Source organism: Centropristis striata, chromosome 6 (assembly GCF_030273125.1).
Source record: "Centropristis striata isolate RG_2023a ecotype Rhode Island chromosome 6, C.striata_1.0, whole genome shotgun sequence".
Classification (NCBI taxonomy): Eukaryota; Metazoa; Chordata; class Actinopteri; order Perciformes; family Serranidae; genus Centropristis; species Centropristis striata.
This window is the reverse complement of record NC_081522.1, coordinates 28,609,823-28,621,821: the sequence shown is the minus strand read 5'-3', so window position 1 is coordinate 28,621,821 and position 11,999 is coordinate 28,609,823. Positions and strand designations below refer to the sequence as shown.

The following is an 11,999-nucleotide window of genomic DNA, read 5'->3' as shown; positions in this document are numbered from 1 at the left end:
ATCATGAGAATAAAGTCTAAATTTTTTTATTAATTACAAGAATAAAGTCCAAAATATTTAATCAATTATGAGAATAAAGTAAAAATGTTTTAATTAATCACGAGAATAAAGTCCAAAATATTTAATTAATTACAAGAATTAAGTCGTTAATATTTAATTAATTACAAGAATAAAGTCGAAAATATTTAATTAATTACGAGAATAAAGTCAAAAATATTTAATTAATTAGAGAATTGTTAAAATGAGGGCAGTGGAGTATTTCGTAGAAATGTACTTATAGATGGATTTTAAAACAAGAAGATTATAAATCTTTTGCTACATCAGAATCACATTATCATAAGTATAAGAACTTTAAAAAGAATATGAAAGAAATTGCATCTTTTCCGCAGAAGGAACCAGACGTAGTTGGAGGAAATTGCTGTTTTGTGGAAGGGGAAATGTCTGGAAGTGGTCGACCGCAGAGCTATCGGTGGATGAGTCAGCCGGCCATTCAATGGTGTTTTGTGGTGTCTCAAGAAACAATCTGACTGATCATTAAGATTTTGGATTCAGAAAGCGAGTCGAGCTGCGACCAGCACAACCTTCCAATTATGTACGACTTTATTCTCGTAATTAATTCAATATTTTCGACTTTATTCTCATAATTAATTCAATATTTTCGACTTTATTCTCGTAATTTATTAAATATTTTCGACTTTATTCTCGTAATTAATTCAATATTTTCAACTTTATTCTCATAATTAAATATTTACGACTCTAATCAAAAATAAAGCCCCTCTTGGTGTTGTTTTTAGTCAGAATTTTTACTTCATATGCTCACATAACCTTTGAAACCCTTTAAATTATCTCACAACTGTCAGTTCACCATGCCTTCAAAACACATTTTTTGATTAATAGATTACATGCCTCGTTTCATTGCCACCCCTGGTGTTTAAAAGCATTGAAACAATGAGCCAGTTAGGCAGTTAACAGAAAAATAATCAGCATCTCTTTTGATAATTAAGTGCCACCAAATTTCTGGTTTCATAATGGCCATGACACTAAACTGAATACTTTGAGGTCTTAGACTGTTAGTTGGATAAAGCAAAGAATTTAAATCTATCCACTTAGCCCTGAAGAAATTGGGATGGCCAGAAATTCTGACATTTTATCAACCAAACGATTAATTGACTTATAAAGGAAATATTTGGAATATCAATTGATAATGACAAAGAAAATGTTAGATGTAGGCTTTGTTTGTTTTCACATCAAATTAATACAAAAAGTAGGATGGAGCCAAATACTCGGCCAAAAATAATGTCAAGAAAGCTTTTGGAATGTTCTTTATGTTGTGAAAAAGCTTTATTAATATTATGATTCAATAATATATGTTCCAGATACTTTGTTTTAGTTATACTGGTACCTTGCACTCCACTGTCATTTGCTCATGTACTATAAAAAAAAAAAAGCATTTAACACAGACAAGTGAAGTGTTGACCTTTTTTTACTCCAATCTTTGTGCAGGCAACAAATACAGATAAGGACAGACTTTGTGCTTCATACTAAATTACATTGAAGTGACCTAAAGCACGATCTGTAAGAGCTGTGAGTCGATATCAGTATACAATGATTTGAAAATGCTGATAATGGTAAATATGGCCACTTACAGAACAGCTGCATGACAGAGTGAGCCTCAGACAGAGGACCAAAAGAGAAAAAATTGAGCACACTCAATACTGCATTTCAGTATTGTCAAGGCAACATTTGAATTTTTGATTTAAAAGAAAAAACTTCCAGTACGCAGATTTAAGGCACTGTGATTTTGCTAGTTGTGCCTCATTAGTGCAACATGTTTTAAAAAATCCAAATCACACAGAAGATGACTGGTCGAACGTTTGGCCGCAGATGCATTCAACGGGACTTCTGTACCAACAATCTCTACAATACTCATTTCCGCAATATCTGCACAGAATCAGCGGATTTCTGGCACACGCCCTCCCACATCTGCACACTCCCAGCCGCTTGATCGTGTGGTGACTTTTGCAGAAGTCGATCCTGCTGCAGGAACCGGAGTGAAAGACTCCACAATCGACACACAGGACCTGGGGGTCCAGCTGGGCGAGGTCGCAGCAGTCATGGTAGGTGATCGGAGGAATGATTGATTTTGGCTCGTCGCACAGCGCCAAGGAGGACATGGCTGCGCTGCCGCCGGTGAGAGTCGGTGAGGTTCTCATGTCGCTCACACTGAGGCTCTCATCTTTTATATCTTCTCCCACACTGTCAGGGAACAAAGTGCGGTGGTTCTCCACGATGCAATGGTGAAGCGAGGCACAGGCAATGTCGTGCAAGGTGTTGCATTCAATACAGTGTTTAAGAACAACATGGGGAGTTTGGAGGCAGCTGCAGTGGTGGTCGGCTTCCTCCGGGCCCTTTCTGAGCCCTATTGCGTCTATCTGCAGACTGCACGACTTCGAATCCCCTTTGTCGAACCTCGACTCGGCCCGGACTTGCCTCATGTTGGCTGAGGAGCCTTTGGCGGCGTCTGGTTCCAGCGGGGACGTCTTCGTCAGCTGGCAGTTGAGTGTAGAGACGCAGACGTTCTCTCTCGTGGTGGTGGTGGAGGAGGACAGGGACGTCACTCCGTTGCTTTGTGTTTTTACAGCAGGGGGCGATGCGCCGCTCGGAGGCACCCAGGTTAACGATTGGGGACTCTCGTCGTCCTCGACAACAGCCTCCCTCTGCCCCCCATTAATATGCTCATCCGTGTACAGATCCTCTCCGTCATACGGCTCCATCGCAGTCTGGTTGGCATCCAGGGTCTTCTTGGCGTTGTCCAGGGCGACCTGTTGCGATGCATTAACAATGAATCTTCGACAATTTGAAATGTATTTACTGTTCACTGGAATATAATAACGATTTTGGTTATTGTCAAGAAAACCATGGAAAATGGCTAGATATCAGCTCTTTAATTAAACTCTGTATGCATTAAATGTACCTTTAGTTGTACCAGGCATTAAGATTTACAATAAACTGAAGAAAACAAGGGTGGTCTAATAATTTTTTCCATGGCTGTATATAACAGCTTCATCAACATCATCGCTATAAAACAGCTGCAGATGTTTACACGGTATCACTCTGCACCATCTGTGTTTCAGTTCTTCATTGAAACTACATGATGTTCACATTTTTCAAACCCAAGACTCCATTGCTCTATGGCAGCGCTATTCCTTCGATAACCAGGTGATATTTGACATATGTAAAAAAAAAAAAAATTTAAAAAAGATATTTGACATATGCTTAGCATTATTTTATACATATTTACCTAAAATCAGCCAAAATGATTTGGAAACTTTGAAATTTCTGCCACAATGAAACCAATGTCCCTGTTGCAAGAACATTTTCATATCCTCATCTCAACTTCCTCTTACTATCATTGTACATAGGATTTTTTTAAACTAATGGAAAAAATAATGATTTAAAAACTGCATGACTCCTACAACACATCTGGTGTCTTGTGTTTTTGCCAACAAGAAAATTTAAAACCAACCTGCAGGCTGTTTCCTCTTTGCCTCTCTTTCACCAGACTCAGCTCCCACTGGGCGTCTCCAGCGTGCCTCCCCAGGGCCGTCAGAAGGAGGCAGCACTCGCAGCGGGCCAGGAAGAAGGCACATGACAAGGAGCGGAGCTCATCTAGAAAGGCAGGAGTGACTCTGGGCAACTGGAGGCGAAGCTGCTCGGGCCGAGAAGAGCTGGGCTGGTATCCTAGCAGGCTGAACAGTTTCTCAATCTGTGGCATCGATAGCACCGGTTTGATGTAGTGGGTGAACATACCAGAGTACATCTGGGACAAGAAATAAATGGAAAGATTTTGTTTTAAAGGTCATGCCAAAAATATAAAACGACTGAGCGTTTAACCCAGGATTTTATTCCTTTAAGGGTGGAAAAACATTATTCCTGTAAGAGCAGATTTGATGTTAATTGTTGTGTGTGTCATGGTCCAATTGTGATTGGCGGGTCAGCCTATATAGTGTAGGAACCTTTTGGGGGCTCGTCAGGTGTACGCTGCGCACGTTATGCTTCGTGCGGATGTGTGTGTGAGAGAAAGTGTGATTTAAAGATACTGAACCCCAAATGCTCCTGATGCTGTGTTCTTCGGTGTGTGAATGAATTCCCAATGGTGGCAGGTGGCACCGTTTAGGTTAGCCTCTGCCACCAGTATGAATGTGTGTGAACGGGTGAATGAGCGCAGTCTGTAGTGTAAAACGCTTTGAGTGGTCGCAAAGCGACTAGAAAAGCAATATACAAGTGCAGGTCCATTTACCATTTACCATCTCAATACATTAGAATATCATGGAAAAGTCCTTTTCCAGTAGTTCAAGTCAAATAGCCCCAAACAAGTATTGAGTGCATATAGATGGACACACTCTTCAGAGGCTAACATTTACATATTAAACATACTTTTAAAAATTGGTCTTTTGTAATATTCAAATTTTTTGAGACACTGAATTTTAAGTCTTCATTAAAAGTAAGCCAGAATCACTATTATGAGAAGAAATTAAATAAATTGAGACGTTTTGTGTGTAATTGATCTATATGATGTGTTATTTCCACTTTTTGAATTGAATTACTGACATAAATAAACTTTTCAATGACATTCTAATTCATTGAGATGCACCTGGATTTTAGGAAGAAACTTTGCAGTAAAATGATTATGCTACGCAAATTAAAATCAGATACTAGACTCCACTGTTTCAGCTTACCTTGACTATTTTGTACTCGTGCCTCCAGGGACCAAGGTACAGGTTCAGGGCGGCTTGCTCCAGGACCTCAAAAGCTCTAGACAGGCCTTGCAGCCCTCCTCTGGCTCTGACCCGCCCAGCACTGGCTGCTGCTGCTGTGGATGCTGCTGTTGCTGCTGTGAGCGACTCCTCCATCACCCCCAGTGGATCCAGACCCAGGCTGTGTGTCTCTTGAGCATCTCCATCCTTCAGCAGGCCCTCCACCTGCTTCAGTAGCTCCTCATCTCTACATGCCAGGCTGGAGCCTAGTCCAGAAATTTGCTGCTCCAAACTGTGATCATAGGTGGTGACTAGATCTCTGGCTTTCTGTCTGGAGATGCTCATCTCTTTCATTCAGCTGAGAGAGAAACAAGCAGGACAGGGAAATTAAGGATATGGCACTTGCTCTACCCTGTTCAGCTTCTACATAAATAATATTTAGCCAAAACTGAACTAATTTATTATTTTGCAGTTGATTTACATCACAGTATTCCCTCTAAATAAAATGAAATGTTTACATGCAAGTAATATTTTGACCAGCAAATACAAAAAATACAATTTACCTCCAATAAACATAATAGGCACACTACATAAGCATGTGCTCCTTAAGAGCGAGGCAGTCTTCGAAAAGCAAACTCTGAGTACACTGTGATAAATGTTATTATTTAATAAATAGCCTTATTTTCGTGTCCTACACTGGTTAACTACTGGAAATAAATGTTTAGACAGTGTACCAAAGGCTGTTCATTCAGTGGTTAAATGACTTGTCAGGTGCCATCCACCTTGAAAGAATCAGGTTTGTTCTTAAGGACAAACTTCTAATACTATCTCTCACTCTGTCTTTTTTCCCCTCCTAAATTTATTTATTTATTAGAGGTGGGAATCACTAAAGGCCCCACGATACGATTTTATCCCAGAACTTGAGTCACGATACTATTGCGATTTTAAGCATTTTGCGATATCATATTTTTGCAATATCATATATTGCGATTTAACTGTTTAACTGCTTTTTGTGTCCACAAAAAAAAGTTAAATCAAGATTTTTTTAAGAGAATACTCTAAGTCTATTCATCTCACTTCAGTCCTTTTATTTCTCTACAATGAGAGTCAAACTGATATCAAACATGTATGGACGACAACAACTGCAGCATTTTCTCAAACCTTCCTCAACTTTAAAGTTAGTAAAATTGGTCTAGAACTGCAACTGTATAGCCTGGGAAATTATAATAACATTACAGATAAATACTATTATATTATAATTACGCTAACTTTATATTTTTAGTGCGTATACTATACACACTTTCTTATAATCGAAAGTGAAACGTCTGACACACTGGCCTAAGTGACGTTAGCTAAATTGTTGATCCACGCATGTAAAACATTAAGTTAGCCAACAGGTGAAAGTGTCAGTCTGTCAGCATCGGTCAGAGAGAGATCAATAGTTTATAATCAATAGTTTACCCATCAGCCTCTCAGCCTGACGGCAACAACCTTAGCAACATCTTAACCTTTTTCCACATCGGCTTGTTAGGTTAGCTCGTTTTGCTAAGTTACCGGTTAGTGTTGCGTTTACGACGAGAAATTCTCAACAAATGCCTTAAAAATATCAATTGAAATTATCGCTTTAGTACTAAAACGAGTTAAATATATTTTTAGATAAGAAGTTGTTCTTCAATTCGGTTAACATGCTATCCACCAACCAACGAAAGTCACCAACCTGTGGGGAAAAACCCAGGAAGTGACAGAAAAAAAGTTCATACGAAAAAGGGTTTCTTGCTGTTTTAGGCATACGCCGAACTAAAGGGCGACTTTCGTAAATGTATATGCCGTTGAGGTTCAGTTTTAGAAGGTATAATCATTTACCGATTCGTAAGGAAACATTAAATTACTAGATTTATGAACGAGACCTCGATCAAAGAGAAAATGACTACTGTCGGGGCTACAGTTTACAGCTTTGATAGACACACTGAATACACACACACTCACTTGCGTCTGGCACTTTTTTTAGATGTTTACCAATGAATCAGGTTACTAAAACATTTCCGACCACAGTCGCCGCCGTGCAGCTGATAGCTGCTTGATGGTCCAGGAAGAAGTAAACATTGTCACGTGGAAAGGAATTTTTTTTTCTTCTTCTTTGGTGTTTATTGGCAGTTGGCATCCTTTTCGTTGCATTTACCGCCATCTGCTGTATTTAACTTCTTTCATACTTTCCTTCTGTTATATTCTTTGAATTAGTCCAGTTGTGGCAAGAAATCTCAGAAGGATTTTCCTCCCTTCTCTAGATTCCCCAGCTTCTATTACATTTTTGAAATTCAGTCAGATGGGGGTCTGAAAATTGACAATAAAAATATTTTGGAAAAAAAAGAAATTGTGTTACGATATAAATCAATAAAAATGTGGTTTATGTAGTGCCTATCTATCTAGTCTATAAACATTAGCGTAAGATGCTCTTTGCTCAGCTGTAATTTTTATTTTTTTGACACTTTTTGGGCGCTTTGTCCATGGGTGCATTAACATCACTGGAGGCCCCTGGGCTACAGAACTTCATGAGGCCCCCCATCCCTAAGTGGTTGACACACTATATTTTGTCTATAAAGACTTGATTGTCCATTATCCACTGTGCTGCAGCAGGTGTCGGATAGTTTGCCGCCGTTAATTTCATTTCATTCACCTTTATTTAACCAGGCAGGTCATTAAGAACAAATTCTTATTTACAATGGCGGCCTGACAAGCGACAAGGGCCACTTGGATAGTTTGCCGCCGTTAATACAGCTGAAAAAGTCCTTGACCTTAGACAAGGACTCTGAGAATAATTTTTTTATTATTCTCTTCCTTTTTTGAGCGCCACTTGGGTGTGAACGCTTCATTGTCGCTAACTTTTAGGCTATATGTTGTTGTCTTGCCTGTCACTTTGTGTGCAGTTTAGCACTAAGCTGCATGTTGGATATATATGGTGTGATTTTGTTACCTTGTATGAACATGAAAGATATGGGAGGAAGGGAAAGGGCCTCTCAGTGTCGCACATCCCCATTACTTTTACCACCAGATGTCACTGTATTGCAGAGTCATGTGCATTACGGTCGAGTGTTCATTAGCCTATATAATTATTCTCAATTTTTAGAGCCCCCCTCCCCCATGGTGGAGGCCCTGGGGCTGTAGCCCAGGTTAGCCCGTTCATGAATGTGCTGCTGCCTATCTATCTAGTCAATAAATATTAGTTTATGTAAGATAAGAAGATTTGCTCAGCTGTAATTTTTATTTTTTGATGACACTTTTTGGGCGCTTTGTCCATTATGTTGACTCAAAAGTTCAGCTAAATTCAATTTAAAAAATGAATCTCAACCTTAAGGGTTATGCCAGATAGACAAATATTAACAAGGAGAATATTATTTTAGGCAGAATAAAGCCTTTAAATCTGAATTCAAACACTTGCTAAGAGGCATTCTGGGGCTCATTGTTGCAAACTTTACATGGGAAAATCTAGTTATTATAGAAGATTTGTAGTGGTAATACTTTTAGCTGAAACATGCACACTCAGCAACATTACTTTATTTAGGATGCCGTTTGCTCAGTTGTAATTTAGAATTTGATGACACTTTTTGGGCTTTTTCTATCTTATGGGCTTAAAAGTTCCAGTTAAAATTAAGTTCAACCCTCAACCCTAGGGTCAATTCAAGTGCTTGTCTGTTTATTTTTGCCTTAAAAATCGCCTCCCGCTACGGAACTTATCGCCGCAATAAAACACTTCGGACTTCTACGACGCCGCCACTACATCCATAGAGGCTCCCATCGCAAGTTTATTTACAACTCCACTGCAGCAAACAGTATCCCATCTCTCTTGACCGACTACAGCTCCCGCACTTCCGCATTCCGTCACCACAACAACTCACCACGTCATCAGGAGAACCACCACATGAATGCCTTCAACCTTCGCCCGGTAGCAACTTCCTCCATGCAAACTTCAAAACAAAAGCCTCTGAAAATAGCCCTGTTCAACACAAGATCCCTCAACAATAAAAGCCTCATCTTAAATGAATTCATCACTGACAAACAACTGGACTTCCTCTGTCTGACCGAAACCTGAAACCCTTGGAATATTTCACACTCAACCAAACCACACCTACTGGATATTCATACATGGACAACCCTCGCTCTAAGGGCCGTGGAGGAGGAATTGCAGCCATACACCGCCAAGACCTCAACCCTCGGCCACTCTCCATCACTGCTGCACCATCTTTTGAACATCTGGCATTTAAACTCCCCGGCCCAAAACCCCTCATCATTGCTATCATCTACCATCCACCCAAACCCAACCCAAACTTTCTGTCAGATTTCTCAGAATTCTTCACACAACTGTCTTCAGTCTCCCCATCCATCCTACTCCTAGGTGACTTTAATATCCACATTGACTCCCCTGACTGTAAAAGTACAACAGACTTTCTGGACATTCTCAACTGCTTCAACCTCACCCAACATGTAAATTTCCCCACCCACCGCCGTGGGCACATTCTGGACCTGGTTTGTTCCACTGGCCTCAAAATTGACAACCTCACACACACTGACCTCACCATCTCCGACCACCTGACTGTCATCATGGACATCAACATTCCCAGCCCCCAACCCAAACAAAACCGTATTATAACCTTTCGCAACCTCAAGTCTCTCTGTCCAACCACCCTCTCCACATGCATATCCAACACCATAGCTGACTCCACCCTCCCTGAAAACCCAACTTCAATAGACCTCGTCAACCTGTACAACCACACTCTGTCCACTTGCCTCAACCAGCTTGCTCCCATAAAAACAAAAAATGTCTCATTCACTCACTCTGCCCCCTGGTACACTCCCGAACTTCACCAACTAAAGAAACAGCGCAGAAAACTGGAACGCCTACACAAGAAAACTGGACTCACTGTACACTACCAAGCCTACAAAGACCATATCCACCTATACAAGTCAGCACTAAACGAAGCCCGTTCCACCTTCTACTCCGGCATCATTCACTCTGGCTCCTCCAACCCCCGCACTCTGTTTTCTACAATAAACAAGCTCCTCAAACCTATGGACCACATCTCACACTCCTTCACCCCGGAAAAATGCAATAACTTTCTATCATTCTTTCGCTCAAAAGTTGACAATATACACAGCCAGCTTGCCACCTCCTCCTCCGTCAGCCTCAACCCACAACTTTCACCTCCTTCACTAACAGACCATTGTCTTTCTTCCTTCTCATCCATAACCGCATCTGACCTCTCCAATATTTTCTCAAGCATTAAACACCCCACCTGCCCCCTGGACCCCATTCCCTCCATCCTCATCAAAGCTTGCCTCCCCTGTCTCACCCCACTCATAACCAACATCATAAACTCCTCCCTCACCTCTGGTACTGTTCCCTCCTGTTTCAAGCTTGCTGCCATCACACCCATCCTCAAGAAGCCCGGCCTGGACCCTGATAACCCCGACAATTTCAGACCCATTTCAAACCTCCCATTTCTTTCGAAAATTCTAGAATGTTCTGTTGCCGCTCAACTCCAGCACTACCTCCACTCCAATCAACTCTACGAAATATTCCAATCTGGCTTCCGTACCCACCACAGCACCGAAACCGCTCTACTTAAAGTCACCAAAGACCTCCTACTCGCCTCTGACTCCGGCTCCCTCAACATTCTCCTCCTCCTCGACCTCAGCGCCACTTTTGATACCATCGACCACTCCATCCTCCTCAGTCGTCTGCAATCATGCATTGGTATCACTGGCTCAGCACTCTCCTGGTTTAAATCCTACCTCTCTGACAGATTTCACTACATCTCCATCAATAACTGCAAATCCCACATCATCCCTGTCACACATGGTGTCCCCCAAGGCTCGGTGCTTGGTCCCCTCCTATTCATCCTGTACATGCTACCCCTCGGTCACATCATATGCCACCATGGACTACAATTTCATTGCTATGCAGACGATACCCAACTCTACCTCTCCAGAAAAACCATCACTCCCGCCACTCTGCTCACCATCAGAAACTGCTTCTCCGACATAAAAACCTGGATGAACAGCAACTTTCTCAAACTAAACTACAACAAATCAGAAATCATCGTCATTGGCCCCAAATCCCGCCTCCCCTCTTCCCAGGACTTTTCACTGAACATTGATGGACACACAGTCACCCCCTCCCCCTCTGTCCGAAATCTCGGCATCACCATGGGTCCAACTCTCTCCTTCAAATCTCACATCAAGAACATCACCAAAACATCCTTCTTCCACCTCCGCAACATCTCACGTCTTCGCCCAATCCTGTCCTCCTCCGCTGCCGAAACACTGAATCATGCTTTTATAACCTCCAGACTGGACTATTGCAACAGCATTTTCTACGGCCTCCCCTCCACCAACCTTCAAAAACTACAATATGTCCAAAATTCAGCTGCCCGTTTGCTCACCCACTCCCGCTCCAGAGACCACATCACGCCCATCCTTCAGCACCTTCACTGGCTCCCTATCCAGCACAGAATCCACTTTAAGATCCTGCTCATCACCTACAAAGCCCTCAATAACCTTGCTCCCCCATACCTTACAGATCTGCTCCAACGTCACTCCCCCACCCGCAACCTCAGATCTTCAGACGCCAACCTACTGACCCCCATCACCATGACCAAGCACCACACCATTGGCGACAGAGCCTTCCCCACTGCTGCCCCAACCCTCTGGAACTCCCTCCCTACTCACATCCGCAATTCCGACTCCCTCCACGCCTTGAAAAAACCAACTCAAAACCCACCTTTTCAAAATAGCTTACAATACCTGAACTCATAATCTCTCATCTCTGTTTAGTTGTTTTCTTCTGTATTTTGTGTTTGTGTGTGTCTAATTTCCTGTCATGTTAAGCGACTTTGAGTACCTTTAAAAGCGCTATATAAATTTAATGTATTATTATTATTATTATTATTATTATTATTATTATTATTAATAATAATAATAATAATAATAATAAATAAGAGGAGAATACTGTTTTAGGCACAGTAAAGCCTATACATCTGAATTCAGAAACTTGCTAAGAGGCATTGTGGGGCTCATTGTTGCAAACTTTACGTGGGAAAATCTAGTTATTATAGAAGATTTGTAGTGGTAATACTTGTAGCTGAAACATGCACACTCAGAAACATTGGGTTATGTAAGATGCCATTTGCTCAGCTGTAAAAAATAAAATAGTAATAAAAAAAATGTATGATACTTTTTGGGCGCTTT

At 41.3% G+C, this 11,999-nt stretch overlaps 1 protein-coding gene across 2 annotated transcripts; it reads right to left on the bottom strand.

Moving 5' to 3' along the window:
* Positions 1-1,467: 1,467 nt before the first annotated feature.
* spata2l (spermatogenesis associated 2-like) lies at positions 1,468-6,879 on the bottom strand. Of its 2 annotated transcripts, none has more exons than XM_059334332.1 (4): positions 6,744-6,879; positions 4,740-5,115; positions 3,527-3,820; positions 1,468-2,822 (listed from the first exon to the last, which is right to left on the bottom strand). In XM_059334332.1, the coding sequence occupies exons 2-4, from the start codon at positions 5,109-5,111 to the stop codon at positions 1,848-1,850; spliced, it is 1,641 nt and encodes a 546-aa protein (XP_059190315.1). In that variant the 5' UTR covers positions 5,112-5,115; positions 6,744-6,879; the 3' UTR covers positions 1,468-1,847. The 2 variants fall into 2 exon arrangements, with proteins under 2 accessions (XP_059190315.1, XP_059190316.1); XM_059334333.1 differs by lacking the exon at positions 6,744-6,879 and adding an exon at positions 6,475-6,716.
* Positions 6,880-11,999: the final 5,120 nt, after the last annotated feature.